Raw genomic sequence first — 19,576 nt, 5'->3', positions numbered from 1 at the left:
CAATCCCTGATGGTCCTCCTTCTAGACCACAGGGAGATGGCAGCAGCCACCTGGAGTCACAGGTGCTTTTGTCTCAGAAAATTCAAATCACAGACTTGGGATTAAAAAAAACCTTAGGGCCTTAAAAAGCAACATGTACTCAGAAAATAACCTCTCCCCCTACTGTTTCCTATCCCCATCCCACTAAGAAATTACCTCAACTAAGTCAATTAAAGTGGCAAATTAAAGTATAGCATCATGAAGAGGAAATCACAAAGAGTCATAAGGAGTGGGAAACCCCAGGACATCAAAATTGCAATACCTTTGACTCTGATTAATTTGTCACTGCTTTTTTAGGAAACAGGGAGCAAGAATCTCACAGAATAAAGGTTGAAGAAAGTGACTATCAGAGACTCTTCCCAATCTAAGCTGTGTGCTTCAGAAAATAAAAACCACTGTCAACTCTCATTACCATTTAAGGACAGCCACAATTTATGGATGAAATAAATATTTTCAAGCCCTAGTTGGTCCACTTATTTTAAAACATATCCACAAAATTCAAAGGGGAGGAAGGAACTTCCAATAGCCCCTTGAAGTTGTAATAGTACAGTCATGTGTCACTTAACAATGGGGATACCTTCTGAGAAATGTGTTGTTAGGTGATTTTGTCATTGTGCGAACATCACGGAGTGTACTGACGGGGAACAAAATTTGCTTCTTTAACCCCAAAATGTGTCTCTTTAACATGAGGATTATTCTAGGCTGATTATTTTTAAGAAACAAAAGACTCAAAGTTTTTGTTACCTCCCTGTTAACTGTCTAAAAGAATTCAGATTCAAAAAACCTGTTTCAGGAAGCGAGCTATCACCTTAGCATCACATGAACTAGGTGGTAGACTGGGAGGAACCTGGAAAAGCCTGTTTGTTGGGCTCCCCTTTGTGTTCTTCTGTTTCTGTGTGGCCAAACACTTGTTTTCCAAATGTTGGCTCCTTTTCACCTACCCATGAATTGAATTGCCTTCCTTCCCTTTGAAGTCCCTGACTCTCCCCACTCCAAAAACATCTTCCTTTGTCTTTAGCTGAGGATGGTATTTAAGATGAGGGCTTTGGCCATTTTGGTGAGTTACTCAGTTTTCCAGGGTTTTTCCCAGGTATACATGTTGTTAAACTTTTGTTTGTCATTCTCCTACTAATCTCTTTCGTGCCAATTTAATTCTTAGACCAGCCAGAAGAATCTACCTAGAATGGTAAAGGAAAATTTCTTCCTCACCTACAGTACTTACACAAACCTAGATGGTATAGCCTACTACAAACCTAGGGCTATGCGGTACTAATCTTATGGAACCATCATCGTATGCACTGTCCATCGTTGAATGAAATGTCATTATGCAGTACATGACTGTATATGATTTTTGTACTAGTAAACTTGGGTTGTCTTTTTTTTTTTTTTTAAACTATGGCCATGAGGGGCCAGCTCAGTGGCGTAGTGGTTAGGTTCACGTGCTCCACTTTGGTGGCCAGGGGTTTGCAAGTTCAGATCGCACGTGCAGACCTATGCACTGCTTATCAAGCCATGCTGTGCCAGGCGTCCCAGATATAAAGTAGAGGAAGATGGGCACAGATGTTAGCCCAGGGCCAATCTTCCTCTGCAAAAATAGGATTGGCAACAGATGTTAGCTCAGGGCTAGTTTTCCTCACACACAGAAGAACTATGGCTGTGAGAAAACAAAACAATTATTCCTTTATTTATCTGCATCTCATTTGCCATTAACATTTTTACTATATGAACTGCATTAGTACACAGGTATTTGGTCACTTGTTTCTATGAGGATAAAACATCATGAAGCCAGTAGAATATTTATCTTGGATAGAGAACTGGATTAGGACCAGAAAACAAAAGTAGGAATAAACAAACATTTCTCTGGAAGGAGAAGTATAACAGAGTGGTCTTTCAGTGATGGGTGTGAGGATTGAACTTAACATTTTCATAACTGATCTGAGTGACAGACTGGCCAAGGATAGGGCCATATTTATAAATGGCACTAAACATTTTCACCAGGAAAATGCCCAACTAAAGGGAACACACAGTAAGATCTTTCAGGGTTCTTTGAACAAACAGATAAGTAAGTGGCAAATGAGTTTCAGTTTGGGCAAACGTGTGGTCAGTTCAGGTAAAAATGGTGTTCAAGCTATTTTTACAATAGACCAAAGCTTTAAAAGAAAAAAAAGTACATTCTTAATAGAATACATCATACATTTCTTGGCAGTGAACCTCAGAAATCTAAATTGGAACTGGTATAGAAAAAAATAAAGTGATCTATAGAGAAGAGTCTCTGAGGTTTAAAAAAATTACATAACCCTGTAGCTGAAAAGAACAAAAAGGGGGTAAAAACAGTAAGAAGTATGGAGAGGATAAACATACTTATTGGTTAAATTCTGAAATACAAGCATCGGGAGATGTTCTTAAAGTTTCAAAGAGGCAAACTTATGAAAAAATTTTAAAAGGAATTTTATATAATGCCTAAGAAATTTATATTTCTTTAAGTAGTAGTACTAGCTGAAAACAAACAAGTTCAAATAAATGTATTTAAACATTTACTGAGCTCTTATTAATGTACTCAGTGCTATGCTATGCACTGTAGGGACATACATATGATGTTCCTTGCACTCAAGGTATAATCTGGCAGGGTTTGGATAATTAGAAAAACAGCTAATAGAATGTTGTAAGTGCCATAAAAAAAAAAGAAAAACACTAAGTTCAGGAGTTCAGAGGGCACGTCCATTTGGGGCAATCAGCAAAGACAATCAGAGGTGGCATTTGGAAGAACAAATAAAATTTTGACAAAAGTAATTTTGGGGAAAGGAATAGAAAAAGAAAAGTCTTAAGAGCAAAATACAGATTTCCTGGGTCCTCTGGCAAATACTGGCTTAATATCTCCCCTGACAACCACTGCCTCATAAACATCACTACCCAGAGTGTCCACCTGCACCCCAAATCCAGCAAGTGCAAAATCAAACACATATATTCCCTTTTTAAAAGTCACTTCTCCTTATAACTGCCCTATTTCTATTAATTATGTTACCATTCTCCAAGGTTACTCATGCTCAAAACGTTTAAGTTATTTCATATATTACTAGTTCTTAAAAATTATTTATTCTTTTTATTTACAATTCCCTTGCCCTCACTTTTACATCCCATCCAGTTTTTCCTCTGAAATGAATACATTCCTCCATGCATACCAGTTAGGTCCCCAAGGAAACGACATTCAGAGAAAGCAATGGAAGATAATATAAACCCTTAATTACTTACTAAGCTTTGATGCCAAATCTCAGCCTCAAATCCTAGTAAGCTAGCCTGGGCCAGGATCTGGAACTGGATGGGACCAGATGGAGGATTTTAGCTACGAGGATTTTAGGCCACCCAGAGCCTAAACCAGTGTAGGTCAAATGACCTTCTCCTCTGCCCCCATAAGGCCACAAAGGAACTAATCTGATGGTGAGCAAGGACCCTTACTGAGAATGTCAGCCAGCAAAAAAAAAAAAAATATATATATATACATACACCCAAACACACACACACACACACACACACACACACACACACACACATATGAAGCCTGTTTGCTCCAATGCTTAGGACAGAGTTGGTCAAGGTCCCACATCCCAGATATTTCTACGATGGGAAGAAAAGGAAAGTCTTCTAAACACAGAAGTAAGAACTGACAGATTAACAATACTTTGGGATTTGTTTGAAGGCAAGGAGAGACCCTGTTATTTTATCCCTGAGGATAACTATGCCCCTCCCCCATTAAAAAATATCTCTGGGGCACTGGAGGCCCAGTGCTCTGCACATAGAGGTTTCTAAAATAAAGGGAGAAAACACGGGTATAAACCCATTGCGGCAAAACTTGAACCCCAGGGAAGTTACCTACTATAGTCTGCTGACTGGACCACAATTCTGACAATCAAGCGCTAATTCTGACATAATTCTCAAAAAAACCTTCCTCTTCAACAGCTACTTAACATGCTAGTGGGTCAAGGCAAGCTCAAGACGACTCCCGTTGCTCCCGCTGTGTTAAACACAATACTGACTTTAACGGTCCAAGCTGTAAAACTCAATACTAAGTTTTGTAACCTAAAGACCAGCACGGCACAGTAATCAGCTGTAAGATCAAAGCCCAATCCAACCTGGATTCGGAGGGAAGAAGCTTGGAAGAAGAAAGACACAACGATGAACAAACTAGAAAGCGTGGGTTTGCACCTACTGGAACTAGCCTGCTTTTGAACAGCTGTTATTTGAAGCAAGCAGAGGAGAGGCTGCACACTTCCCTTGGCACATTATCTAAACTGGCACCCCCATGCAATTAGGGGCAGTCCTTAGCACTTCAGTAAGATAAGAGTACTGGACAATGGGACGTTTTTCCTTTTTCTGGCTTCTGGGACAAATGCCCTTTTCCCCTCCCCCTGCCCTTTCTGTTTGTAAAAATCTGTCATGAGTAACTGAATTAGTCAGAGTCTTCAAACACAAACTCCTCTCCTTAGCATAAGTCTGGAATTCTACGATACAGCCACAACTGCCTCTTCACAAATGTTTGGGAAATTAATCAATACAAGAAGCAGAACTGTTGGGAAACTACTTAGAGAAAAAAAGGAGCTTCTGAGATATAAAAAGAGATGTCTGGGGGTGGAGTGGAGAAATGAATAGGCAGAGCACAGAGGATTTCTAGGGCAGTGAAAATACTTTGTATAATATTATAATGATGGATACATGTCATTACACATTTGTCCAAACTCATAGAATGTAAAATACCAAGACTGATCCCTCAGGTAAACTACAGACTTTGGGTGAATATGATGTGTCAATGTAGGTTCATCGTTGGTAAGAAAATGTACCATTCTAGGGGAGGCTATGCAAGTGTGGAGGCAGGGGATATATGGGAAATCTTTGCGCCTTCCCCTCAATTTTCCTGTAAACCTAAAACTGCTCTAAACAAATAAAGTCTTTATTTAAAAAAAAAAAAGAGAGAGAGAGAGAGAGGCAGATCTGTATCTGATAGGTTTACCAAGTATGGATTTTGCCACAAGCTGGGAGGGAAGCCATAAAGGTGGGAGCATAATGTTACTGGCTTGTATCAGTTTTGTTTGTTCCCTTTGAAGATGAGAGGTCTGGGATCAGAGGAGAGAGGCAAGACTAAGGAATACAGATATGTTTCGCTTGCTGGTATCATATGCAGTAAAATGTACTAACTTGGATCCCAGCACCAAAACTTAGGGTAAGGTACCTGTGTTGAGCGAGCTGCTTCACAGTCCACTACTCAAAGTGGCAGTGGCTCCCCAATGCCTTCAGAGAAGGAACTCTCTTTTTAATGAAGACAAGTTACTTGCAATTTCCCTACAATCTGGAGATCATCCAGAGATGAGACTAACACAGGGAAGTAGCTGGAGAAGCTGGAGGGAGAGACAGATAATATTTAGTCTCTGAGAGTTACTAGACCCGTCATTTATCGAACGCCTAATAGGTGTCCAGCACTGTGTGTACTATTATCTCTAGTCTTCAGAACAACCTTGCAAGAAAACTGATTTTACATCCATTTTACAAAAGAAAAAACTCACCCAGAGAGGATAATGTGCCCTACATCCTAAGTAGGGGAGCCAGGTTTGAACTCAGGAATGCAAATCCATAACAGAGTCCCTACTCTTTCTATCAACTCTCAAACTATAGATTGAAGACTCCCCCATACACTCTTTGGGGTCACATAAATTCAAAACTTAAAATTAAAAATGCTTGCAAGGCCCCTGCACAATCTGGTCCCAAAGGATCTTGCCTCACAAGAGCACTCTTATTTCAGAAAAACCAGTCCATTCATTAAGCCAGGAACACCTCCAAGGTAAAAAGTCCCCACCCTCTTCACCTCTCTGAGTGCCAGCCAGCAGATCCTATCTCGTTGGTAAAGCCTCCTCTAACCAACCAGACTAAAAAGCCCTCACTCCTTCCTTTCATTTTAATCTGATATTAGAGACTTGGTCCTGAACTACTACTTTGTTTTATCAATTAGTTTTTTACACTTAATGTCTATTATTTGCACAATTAAATGGGACGCCCCCTAGAAATAATATTTAGACTTCATACTTTCTTATAAACTCCACAGAACCTTAATCTCTTAGGTACTTCAAATATTCTGCAGAAAGGTAATACAGATCACGTATTAGTAAAGAACTCACTGACTTGGGTCTGAATTCCCAGCATCACTAGTTAACGACTCAGTAATCTCAAGCAAGTTTCAATTTTTTCATCTATAAATTATTATAAGTCTATAATCTATAAATTAGCTAAGGATAACTGTGAGGTATGAGTGAGATGATGTAAGTAAGGCAGCTCAGTACATGGTAAACACTTTCATTTTCTACAAATATTAGAGGGGTCTCCTTCAAAATTCCTGAGAAGTAGCTATTTACAGACATCTTAAAAGATTTCAGAGAAGTCATTTACATACATATTCCATAATATGTCTTCACTAATAAGATTTACAATATGAAAATACATCTTTAAAACTATAAATGGCTATCTGCATTATAAAAGAATTTAATTTTTTTCCTAATTTTTATTGTTCAACCACACAATTTTATAATAGTAAAGGAATTATTTTTTAAAGAGATATTCACCTGCAAGCTCATTACCCCATCACATCAACTGTTCTATTTTTCTGTTTCCTTTCTAGTCCTTGATCACACATTTACATATTCTGCTAATATATTCATCTCGTAGGTACCAATTAGTGGTGTTTTTTTGTGCGTGTGTGTGAGATCAGCCCTGAGCTAACATCCATGCCAATCCTCCTCTTTTTTTTTTTTTTTTTTTTGCTCAGGAAGACTGGCCCTGGGCTAACATCCGTGCCCATCTTCCTCCACTTTATATGGGGCGCGCCACAGCACGGCTTGCCAAGCAGTGCATCGGCGCGCACCCGGGATCCAAACCAGCGAACCCCGGGACGCCGCAGCAGAGCGCGTGCACTTAACCGCTTGCGCCACCGGGCCAGCCCCTGTTTTTTTTTCATTTAACATAGCAAACATTTTATATTAATACAGTCTTCATAATCATTTAGCCATCACATAATATCCATGAAGCTAACATCACAATTTACTACTTTCTTGCTGTTAGACAAATATCATGATTCTTTTTAATTTTTATCATTATAATGATAACGTCTAAAGAACACCTCCAAGCACAAAAGTTTTTTGCTTTTTTTTAACATCTTCATGTGGAGAAGTTTTATCTTTTAAATCATTGGGGTCAAAATAGTAGCAGCATTTTTATGTCTAGATAGCATTGCCAAATTGAACTGCAAAAGAGCTTAACAATCTGCACAGACATGGGACTAGACAGGTGATCAACAAGTACCAAGAGTGAACTAGGGTCCGAGTTTCACTACCATCCCACCGTATTCTTTCTTTAGGGTACTTTAAATTAGCTCCACTAAACAGCCATTACTGTGTGCTGTTGGTAGGAGTATAAATAGGTGCAACATCTCTGAAGAGCAATTTGGTAGAAATTCCAACCTGGGTCCTTATCCTAGAAATATCCTTGAGCTCATACATAAGGATCTTCCAACCAGGAAGTTCACCATCTCTAACAAAAAAGCCTGAAAATAATCTAAATATCCATCAATAGGGGACTGGTTAAAATTAGTGTGCTTGGCTGCACACAAAATTACCTGGGAAGGGTTTCATCAAGACGGACATGTAGGCCCCAACCCAAACCAATTAAATCAGGATCTCTGAAAGAGCAGCCTGGGCATTTAAATCTCTCTAGGTGTCTTTACTGGCCAGCCAGACTTGAGAATCACTGGGTTAAAAATTCTACATGTACTTACTCAATGGAATGCTAGGCAACTATTAGCAAAATGCAGAACAGTGTGTACGGCAACTACCATTTTGTGTGAATGAAAGAGAATATTTTTTTCTCTTGTTTGCATAGAATATTTCTGGAAGAATATAAAAGAAACTGGTATAATAATGGTAGCCTTTGGGAAGAGAAATTAGGGGTGTCACATGAGAGGCTTACATTCCAATGTATATCATTTTATATTGTTTGATTTTTAATCAGGTGCATTTAAAAATTAATAATCTTGAATAAAATCAAATCATAATTTAATTTACAAACAATTTTTCAGGAACATATGGCACTAACCAATGTATAGAATCCTACGGCAGGGGCCAGGTACCAGTATTTGTAGGGTCTCCAGGGTGCCCTGCACACTTAGAAAGAACCAAGTTGCTACCAGGGGTCCTTCTTCACCCTCTGGGCAGAGACAGGAGTTCCTGTTACCTACTTCTGTCCTAGCAACTAACTTACTCAATGTACCATTCTAAAGCAAACAGTCATTGCCTGATATGCTTGGGGAAAATGTTTACTCACAGCTCACTTGCTCACACAGTGTAGGCCATCATTTATGATATGTTAGTCTGGGCTATACTCTTCTTAAAGAACATGTCAGATTCATAAACCTATTTTTAAGTTAGTTTTTCAAATGGAAAAATCATACATGGAAAACAGAGATGATCTCATCTTTTTTCTACAGCACTTAACTTCACGTAATACACAAACAGTCTCTGCAGGGTTCAGAATACCAACATTGTTTTTATAATTAAGTATGCTATATACTAAATTTGAAAGAACCAATCAGCTAATTTCATTCTGTAATGTATCTCAGTTTTACCAAGCCACATAAGAATTCAAATGAATCTAAAAAGTACAGAACAGAGTTTTACATTTGTCAACACACAGCTAATAATTTCAGAGGTGCGCAGATATTTTTTGAATTAAATACTTTTCCAACAGGTCGCTTTCAACAGCTGTGGGATTTTATAACTGGGTCTCAGATACACCTCTTAAGTGTCTTTTTTAGTTTTTTTCTTTGGAGGGAGCAGGTCCTTTTAGAGTATTTACCCTATGATTTCGATACCAGAAAAACAATTCATTAATATTAATGGAAAAAAGGAAATTAAGTTGTCTATAATAAGGGTCCTTTAAAAAATGTCACAGTACATGTCAAAAACATCAAAAAAGGCAGTTTTCCTACAAAAGACCCTGAATAGCCAAATCAATCCTGAGAACAAAGAACAAAGCCGGAGGTATCACACTCGCTGACTTCAAACTATACTACAAAGCTATAGTAATCAAAACAGTATGATTCTGGCACAAAAACAGACACACAAATCAATGGAAGACAATCGAGAGCCCAGAAATAAACCTACACACATATGGAAAACAAATTTATGACAAAGAAGCCAAGAACATACAATGGAGAAAGGAAAGTCTCTTTCATAAATAGTGTCGGGAAAACTGGACAGCCACATGCAAAAGAATGAAAGCAGACCTCTATCTTACACCATACACAAAAATTAACTCAAAATGGATTAAAGACTTGAATGCAAGACCTAAAACCATAAAATACATAGAAGAAAACAAAGGCGATAAGCTCCTTGACATTAGTCTTAGCGATGTTTCTGTGGATTTGACTGCTGTCAAGGGAAACAAAAACAAAAATAAACAAATGGGAATACATCAAACTAAAAAGCTTCTGCATAGCAAAGGAAACCATCAACAAAACGAAAAAGCAACCTACCAAATGGGAGAAGAATTTGCAAACCATATATCTGATAAGGAGTTAATATCCAAAATATATAAAGAACTCATACAATTCAACAACAAAAAACAAACAACTCAGTTATAAAATTGGCAGAGGATCTGAATAGACATTTTTCCAAAGAAGACATACAAAGAGCCAACAGGCACATGAAAAGATGTTCAAATCACTAATTATCAGGGAAATGCAAATCAAAACAACAGTGAGGTATTACTTCACACCTGTTAGAATGACTACTATCAAAAAGACAAGAAATAACAAGCATTGGAGAGAATGTGGAGAAAAAAGAACTTGCTCATTGTTGGTGGAAATGCAAATTGGTGCAGCCACTATGGAAAACAGTACGGAGATTCCTCAAAAAATTAAGAATAGAACTACCTTATGATTCAGCTATTCCACTTCTAAGTATTTATCCGCAGAACATGAAAACACTAATTCAAAAAGATATATGCACCCCTACGTTCATTGCAGAATTATTTACAATAGCCAAGATATGGAAGCAACCTAACTGTCCACTGACAGATTAATGGATGAAGAAGATGTAGTATCTACACAGTCATGTGCCACATAATGATATTTTGGTCAATGACAGACTACATATACAATGGTGGTCCCTTAAGATCAATACCATATAGCCTAGATGTGTTAGTAGGCTATACCATCTATGTTTGTGTAAGTACATTCTATGATGTTCACACAACAATGAAATCACCTAACAATGCATTTCTCACAAATATCCCCGTTGTTAAGCAACGCATGATTGTATACAACAGAATACTACTCAGCCTTTAAAAAGATGCAATCTTGCTATTTTCAACAACATGGATGGACCTCGAGGGTATTATGCTAAGTCAGATGGAGAAAGACAAACACCATATGATTTTACTCATATGTGAAATATAAAACAAAACAAGTGAACAAACAAAACAAGACAAAAACAAACTCATAGATACAGACAACAGACTGGTGATTACCAGAGGGGAAGAGGTTGGGAAATGGGTGAAATGGGTAAAGGGGGACAATTATACAGTGACGGATGGAAACTAGACTTTTGGTAGCATATACAGATGTCAAATTATAATGCTGTACATCTGAAAAAAAATAAAAAATAAACTGGGAGGTCAGCGGTGGGGGAAAAAAAAAGAAAGGCAGTTCTCTACTAAAAAACATCAAAATTTCAAAAGATCAGATTTTGGAATACCAGAGAATCTTTAAGGATCATCAGTTTTCAAAACTGTTAAATTCATTCATTCATTTATTCAACAGGTATTTATTAAATGCAACTTCCTGCCAAGCACTGCATCAAGCACCACAGACACAATGGCAGGGCTAAGAGAGAAAGAACTCGCAAACCCATGCTCTAACCACAACATGTACATTTTCTTCTTTCATTCAATTACTTTCAAATATATACTCTAAAGTGGCATCAAATTTAAAAGATATTCTTGTTACTATTTCTCAATCATATTTTATAAAAGACCTTGAGTAAATGAGGATAGTTAATTAAGAGCTAAATGATAACAAGCAAACTAAATTTTTTTCCACAACCCCAAAGGTTTCAACTGTAACATAGAAAAAAGATTCTTTGGGTACACCAGGGAGAAAGAGTTGGCAGTCTGAAGTATTTATAAGGCGTTAAAGGCAGAACTGATTAGACTGGTGATTTTGTTGCTTCTTCCTAACACATCCTAAATCAACACCTGTTTCATCTCTTGAGGAATGCACAGGTTAACATCTAACTTGTCTTCAACTTGTGAAGAAATGCAGTTGCCATGACAACTGAATGAAAAAGTTTAGTTAGCAGAACCTAATGAAATGCAAACATCTACTCAATTCCCATTTAACTGATATATGTGTAATTGTTAGCAAATTCTAGTTTTCTGTTCGTTAAACCATCAAAGTAAATGTTAATCTATTCTATAAAAGTTTCATGGATAAAACATTACACACACAAACACACATACATACTCTTTTGACAGAGTAGGCCACAAATAAATACAATTAAACAACTGATTGACCATTACATCCTGGCGATGCTGCAGTTAGCATTACAAGGTCTCCAGTATACCTAAATCAAGGAAAAGCAGACACCTCTAAAGTTAGTATATTTCTTAAGTTGTGTTAAATTGTCAAGTAAATTCATGTACGTGTTTAATTTCTAGTGATATCTATTACACAATGTAACCTAGGGCATATTCAAATAAGTGGACTACCAATTTTCCTAGAAAAATATTTCCGTCATAAACATACAGAGTCTAGGGTGTTCACATACGCTACATGATTAAATTATTAACTTCCAACATGCAACTCTCCTTACTGGTAACTAGAGTGAGGTCCCCACCAGATATGTAGGTTCTCAGACCACCCCCTTCAGCTTTTGGGGGATGAATGTCTACTGCCTCAGTGCCTACTCACACTTAGACACTCTGCATGAACTGGCTGCCATTTTCAATTAGACATCAGTGGATAATCAAACACCAATGATCATGTATTTAAAGATGTATTATATCAAATACAAAAATGCTGCTATTTATGATTAAAAAGTCAGATGTGGGGATAAAATCATCTTTATAAAGCAGTGCACATATCTCTTTATAACACTATGCTGGGCACAAATTCTAGAGTACAATCTACAAATTAAGCAAGATTATAGGGAGAAATAACTAGAAAAATATTCTAAATATATATAGAAATGAAAGGCATACAGTTAAAGAGAGAGGAATATGACAGTCTGGGATCAGACTCAGGCTAATACCAAAATCTTATGTAACAGAAAGACTTCTGCTATACAATACTTATCCACAACATTATAGTATAAATGGCTGCATTTACTGCACTTAATATATTGTACTATTTCGGCATAAACAAAAAGTGCAATAAGAAAAAAAATATGTAGCATGATGTGTGAGAAGGCACATTGTCCTTTTCAGAAGTCCATTATAAAGGCAGCTGGACAGATTCTGGCTGAACACAAGTGGGATGCCAGCCCATCTCCTTCCATCCCCATCCCACCCTCCCATTCAAGCACTGGTTACAAAAGTGCCTGTGTGGCCCTGAGAAATGAGTCATGGATGTTCCATTTACAGACGGGGTGGAGTTGAGGGAAATCACTATTACATGCCCAGTTAGCTGGAAAAGTCCATCCTGTTTTTCCTCTTTTACATAATAATCATTTTGCACAAACCTGAGATAAAGAACACTTAGTAAGTAGGAATTCACCAAATATTTCAGCACCCTTATACACAAAGGGAAAGACTTACTTTTAAAGCCAAGGACATGATCTCATGGTGCAGGCCCAACGATTCACACTAAGCATGGGACTTGTACAATCAGGATAAAACATTTGTTCCTTTTCGCCCACACCAAGAGAAACAGTGGCTGGAGAAATAAGCACAATACGAGTTCCCAAATCAGATTCACCCACCAGGAGTTCACACAGGCAGCCAAAGCACTTCATGAGTACAAGGACAATCTTTTACAACTTCCTTTGCCAAGGAAACACAACAGCAAAGTGGCTTCCTTAAGCTGACCTCACAAGCAAACCATGAGAAACACAACCTAAAGCCACAACAAAAACCAGTGCTCTCTTTAGATCTATACTCTGTGCATTAGAAGGCCACAAGTCTGGCCCATGTCTCAGTAACGCGACCAATTCACATTTCAGAACTTAAAATTATAATACACATCTTAGCTTTAAAAACATCTAATCCAAACCCCTTAACTTATCCAAGTTCCCCCAAAATCTAAAAGGTTGTGTCACTTTTCTAAACATATTTCAAATAAACCTCAATTAGATCTCTCTCGATCACCGACTGGAGGTCTGTACGCAGCTCCTAAACTGAGCTCTGAGCCCTGGTGAAGACTACACTGGGTTGAGGCTCTGGGAAAGCGGTGACTCTGCCCAGCTAGTAAAAGTTTTGCACAAGTCTATTGCCTACAATTATCAACCTTACCAATTAAATCGTCCTCCTAAGGTTCATAATGAACTTAGGTTTTAAGTACATTAAAATTCATAGCATATTACTTTTAATAATTGGAACTACCAGTTATTTTAACGAAGAGGAAAAATTCTATCAAGAGTTTTTATTCAAATCAGGCTTCTCCACAAATGTTATCCTTACCCTCTGCCTCACAGTGCAAAATACTCGACTATTTAACACTTAAAATAATTTTAATCACAAAAGCAACGCAAATTCATTAGAGCAAAACCCAAAATACCAATAAATAATAAGACACAAAAGAGTAAAATAAAATTTTTACCCACCCCTTGGCAACCACTGTTAATATGCTGGTATACAGTGCTGATAACCCTCTTCCACACATGCATAATCAATTATACACTCATTTTTTAATATTATTCATATAAGTTTATATCTTGTTTTTACTTTTTCTATTGAGAACATCTTTGTGTGTTGTGTGTGTATATATATACACATACATACATATGTATGTATATGTGTGTATGTATGCATACATGTGAGCAAAAATATATATATAAATAAAATAATGATTTGGCTGCTGCAGAGTATCATCCATTTCTGTAGCTGTATCATTCTGTTTAGCGAATTTCCTCCTTCAGCTAAATAAGATTTTATTTTTGATAAGAAAAATTTGCATATAATTCTGAAAAACAAATACACTATACTCCTAAAAATATTTCTGAGCTCCCAGCCACCTGCTTGCAAGTCTGAGTTACTGCCTGCTGAGTGTCTTTCACACTCCTCTGAAGACTCAGGGTCTCTGTTTCATCACTGACAACATCAAGGGAAAAAAAATAAGTAAATAAAAACACATCACTTCAGTTCTGTCTCAAGTCTCTCATCAACAGAAAGAAAATCGCCTCTGAAAAATGGTTCAATTTTAGCAAATCCTCAATATGAAGAATACAGAACTCCATGACTTAAAGGGCTTTTGGCAATACTTAATATCATTCTGTACTGCATTTTATTCTTTTCAAAAGATTTTCAAACTCATTATATTACCTCCTCACCACAACCCTATTACACAGGACTGGTGCTGTCACTTTACAAATGACGAAACTGAGGACCAGAGAGATGAAGACCTGTTTGGTCTCATGCGACATGGTGCATGAGGGAGGATTAAATCGATGGTCTCAATTTGTCTTCCAAGTGCTTTTCGCAGAACCCACTGCACTAGATGGAACAGTCCCTTCTTTAGCTCTGCCAAAAATCTCTAATAACCCCCCACGGTGTATGGCATGTTTCAGGACAAAGAGCTATGATGTAATGAGTGTGCCAATGAAGCCAAAACAGCAGTCAAGGAACCTCCAGGGAGACTCAGAAAGTAGTAAAAAGAAATCAAAACTGCTATTTATGTGTCACATGTTACAGGCATTAAAAATATGAGGGTAGTGGAACTAAACTGTTGTTTTCCAGAATATTCTCCACCCTACCTCAGAAAAATCTCATTAGAAATGCTTGCATCCTGGGAGCTGGCAGTGGGAGGGGAGCAGGCACTTGTATGTAATTTCCCTCTGTGCGAGGGAAGAGTAAATCATATTCCTGGCCCTCAGTCACACCAAGGATGAGAACAGTGAGTTTTTAATGCTGTACTTAATGTAAAGATTTATTCTTTGTCAGTGTTTGAATTATCTTCATTGGTTATTATGGTTTCCAATACCATGTGGTGTAGTTTGCTGCTTATTCATTTTAGTGTATAATCTGCTGTCCTTTAGATTGCAAACTCCAATAGGTGGGACCATGGGTGTCCTGCCTTGATTTGTACAGGTAGAGTACAAAGCCACAAGCACACAGGCATCAGATGCTATTTGATAATGATGATAAGTGGATTAAATTATACTTATACTATCCCTGTAACAGATTACTTAAATTTTTTCTAACAGAACACTGTAGATTAGCACTAACTAGGCCATTTGGCTGTAGATATTTAAGACTGGAGGGGTAGGAGTGAAGTCTACTTTTTCTAGTATTTACATAGGTAACTACAAAGCAGCTGAAATGCTTTCACCTACTCCTCATATCCCAGGTGATATATATCTTATTCCCTTCATCTAACTGGTCCAAAACAAAACATCTGATAACCCACGATCTTTTTCACCTCCCTGTTGCATACACATTTTAGATGAAAACTGGTCCACTGATTTATCAGAGACATTAAAAAAACACCTTAAGATAAAACTTCAAACTTAAACCAGACACACAAGTCATTGGGCATATCTTGGCCTTTAAAAATCCCCATGTGAACATGCCAACCTTAAATTCAAGGTAACCAAGAACCCAATTCTACTTTTGACTGAAGCCACTAGACAAATCATCTCTTTTTGTTCTAATTTATCCTTCTGGAACAAAGGGTTATTCAAATATACTTATATGTATCAATTAATTAAAAGTGAAAGCATTCTGAAGACCAACAAATAGAAAATCCTCTCAAATTTCAAGACTACAAGGCAATTTTATAACTTTAAATAGCTTACTCTTCACAAATACCATAATCACACCATGTCCTAACTATACCTCCCAAACATGTAAATTCAATCCCTTTTGATTCCTTTTCTGTTTTCCTAGCAACCTCTTTCCTCAAAACTAGGAAAAGGGCTTTTCGTCGAGATCCTAAATGAAATACACTTAAGAAGGAATCTAGATTCTGATGATCCTCTTTTTAGATGGAATGCCGGAGAGCATGAGATCTGAAAATGACCTATGATACAAGCTATTTATATTGGACAACAAATTTCCTCTCTAATCAGTTAGAGTATGTGAATACTGGGGAAATGAGAGAATAGTCAGAAACCCAGAGAAGGAATGAGGAAGTGCACAAGAGTGAACAGAGTAACATCCAGGGCAAAATCTGATGATGATGGGCGAACTTCAGAGAAGTGGAGAAAAGCTTAAAATAACTAGTAAAAGTCCATCATGAAGAGAGAAAAGATACACATGGCTTCCACAGACTCTAAAAGAAAAAAAATATATATGTAAAAAGTTGGATCTTATTTTTACTTAGGTTTTCCCCAAAAATATACGGCAATATATGTTATAAAACTGCCAAAAAAGTCTACCTGAAACCTCAGGGGACTTTTGGTTCTCAAGACCTACAAGTTACATCCTGTATTTAAATGCACTAAAGAATACAAATTCATGTTAGGAACACTAGATTTTTAACCTAAGGGTTTTACCTTAACCTCTCAAAATCTATTCAACTACAAAGTGGGCTCCCAAAGGCAGCTAATCTGCTGTTATGAGGTACCCACTTCCCCAAAAAGCACATGCCAACTCTTATTTGGTAAAATCTGGATAAAAAGAAGTACAGGGTCATTATTTTGTAGAGCAAGAAAGGGAAATTTTCTAGGAGACTTTTCCCAGGAGGGCTACACAGCATCTAAGAGTTGGGCTAGGTGAAGAGAGCAGGAGGAAAGACTTGCTTGGGTGTCCTTTGTTGATCTGGTGTGCACTGGTTGATTTGTCCCCATCTGCCTGGGTCTTTACTGACATCTGCTACTTCACTTCTTTTTCCATGGTGACCCCAGCAGGGACACTGCTAGAGGGCCCTCATCAAGTGAGATGTCAACTGAGATCTCCAATTCTCCCAAAGACATTTACCTCAAAAACTTGTAGAATATCCTAATGAGGTCAAGAAAAAAAAATAGTCCTTGGCACAATTTTGTGTTGTTCATTATACGCCAATGAGAAGTCAGAACACTACACTGAAAATGTTCCCACAAAGTGGGAATCAATTTCCCTAATATGGCCAGGCCCTAAATATAGCCACAATTTTTTTTGTTCAAAACACACTCAATTAAACTTGTGGATGGAGGAAACAGTGGTGGGCAGCTGGGCAGAGAGCACAGGAAATAATGACAGTATAACTCCACTATCTCTCCTAGCACTGACATGGCCTTAAATGTCCTTGACAAGGGCTGCCAAAGCAAAGACACCTGTAACACACATGACCTTTTCTCTCCAGGCTTTGTTCGTTGATGGAGTCTGGGTTTCTGGAAGGGAAGAGAAGAAATTACATACCCTGGGTCTAAAGTAATTCTACCATTCTGAGAAGGAACACAGCATCACTAGTACTCAAGAGTGAAAGGACTAGAACTCCCCACTCAAATTATAAGGACTCCGTTAGCCTAAAGGAAACATGAGAATTTAACTAGGGTAGTTTAAAGTCCTCACAATTTACCTTCCAAACACCACCACACACACCCACACACACACCCACAAACACAAAATATTGGTATTAAGCAGTCACATAACTGCAGTGAGGAGCTGTGTTTTAAATGAATGGAATTCAAGAAAAGCAAAATCTAGAACATAAAATTTAATCCAAAATTTATTCAAAGTTTCACTTGAAACTTTTAAAAGGTTTATTATGCTGGCTCAAGACTTAATAATAAACTTTTTGCAAGACATTTTGGCCAAGCACCTAGCAAAGCGTCAGAGTTGGAAGTGGATGCTCAATAAAAAAATTTGCTGAAAAAAACTGTTAAAGATAAATAAATGAACTTCTTGACCTAAGTGTGCTGAAAGGCAATAAAAGACCGTTGAAGGCATCTTTTACAAGTTAGCCCTGGAAAGTAGACTAGCATAGAGATTTTAAAGACTGGATTCTGCAGTCCAATTCCTTGGTCAAAATGCAGGCTCTCCCACGTACAGCTGTGGATCTTGGGCAAGCTGTTTTAAGTTCTCTGTGACTTTTAGTTTCCTCATCTGTAAAATGGGAATTACAACAGCACCTACCTCACAGGGTTGTTAGAGATATAAACGAGAGAAATCAACATAAAGCATTTAAGATCTTAAATGTTCAATAAATGCCATTATTATTTCAAAGGTGTGTGTTCGGAAGGTCGGATCTATTAAATATATGCAAAAGCTTCGTTAAATTAAAATCTCAGCCATTTCATAAAAGCATTTTACTCCCCCTTTCCACACATCATGCGGCATCAACCTTCCAAATGATGTGGAAATTACATACTTTCATTCATCCGTTTGAGAGCCTGTCACATACAGCAAGAAAGAAGGAAGGTGCCGTTCTCGTGACTGTTGCGCCTTCACAACTTCAAAATACTGTCACGTACACAATAGGTTGGAGCTGCCCTCAAAATGACAGCTCCCAGCTTTGCAGCGCCCGCAGAGGCGCCCAGGCGGCTCCGCCGGGAAGGGGTTCACCCCAATTCACGGCTAATCTCCCATCTCCACCGACAAGCAAGCGCACGCCCCGGCACCCCAAGGAACACAAGAGAACTCTTTGAAAGGAGGAAGGGACCCTGAGTAGTGGGGGGAGAGGGAGGGAGGGAGAGAAGAGGGGAAGGAGGGAGGGAGGGAGGCAGGAAGGGACCCTCCCGGTCACAGAGGTTTCGGAGCCACACTCGGATCAGGCGCGCCCACGATGACAAGCCCCGGGACCGGGTGCCCGCGCTGGGCTGCGACGTCCCGGGCGGCCCAGTCCCCTTCCCCGGCGGGCACCGAAGCCAACTCCGGTCCCGCGCCACACTCGCCCCTCGGCGCCCCCTCACCTAAAGGCGGGTCCTTCCTTAGGCGCCCTGCCCTGGGCGGACGCCGACGCCAAGCTGCCGCTGCCGCCGCTGCCCTTTTTGTTGAAGAGCTTCTGGAGCAGGGTCGGGGCCATGATGCTGCCGCCGCCGCTGCAGCTCCGGCCGTGGCGCTCGGGGGGCCGGCGGCTCAGCGCGCAGCCGGGGGCGGCGGCCGCGGCGGCAGGGCCATCGCGGCGGCGGCGGCGCGGCCGCCCAGCCTTGCGGGAGCGCGGGGCCGCTGCGGCTGAGTAACTCTGCTCGGCGCCGGAACCGCCGGCGGCCGGTCATATGACTGAGCCAGCCCGCCGCTGCCGCCGCCTCGCGCGCTGACAGTTATCTCCTGCGGGAGGAGCCCGCAGCCCCGCGGCGGCGGCGGCGGCGGCGGCGGCGCGGGAGGAGCGCGGTCGCCCCAGCGGCGGCCATTGGCCCGGCGGCCGCCCGCC

At 39.3% G+C, this 19,576-nt stretch overlaps 1 protein-coding gene across 2 annotated transcripts in view; it reads right to left on the bottom strand.

Annotated features, from left to right (window-relative positions):
* The window catches only part of FNIP2 (folliculin interacting protein 2), a 133,355-nt gene extending 114,055 nt beyond the window's left edge, over positions 1 to 19,300 (bottom strand). For both annotated transcript variants that reach the window (XM_058550271.1, XM_058550272.1), the window contains exon 1: positions 19,116 to 19,300. In XM_058550271.1, coding sequence (XP_058406254.1) covers positions 19,116 to 19,228 — 113 coding nt within the window. In that variant the 5' untranslated portion in view covers positions 19,229 to 19,300. The remainder of the gene's footprint in view (positions 1 to 19,115) is intronic.
* Between the last annotated feature and the right edge of the window lie 276 nt (positions 19,301 to 19,576).

Source organism: Diceros bicornis, chromosome 11 (assembly GCF_020826845.1).
Source record: "Diceros bicornis minor isolate mBicDic1 chromosome 11, mDicBic1.mat.cur, whole genome shotgun sequence".
NCBI classification, from domain to species: domain Eukaryota; kingdom Metazoa; phylum Chordata; class Mammalia; order Perissodactyla; family Rhinocerotidae; genus Diceros; species Diceros bicornis.
The sequence above is the reverse complement of the archived record's forward strand: the minus strand, read 5'-3'. Positions and strand labels throughout refer to the sequence as shown.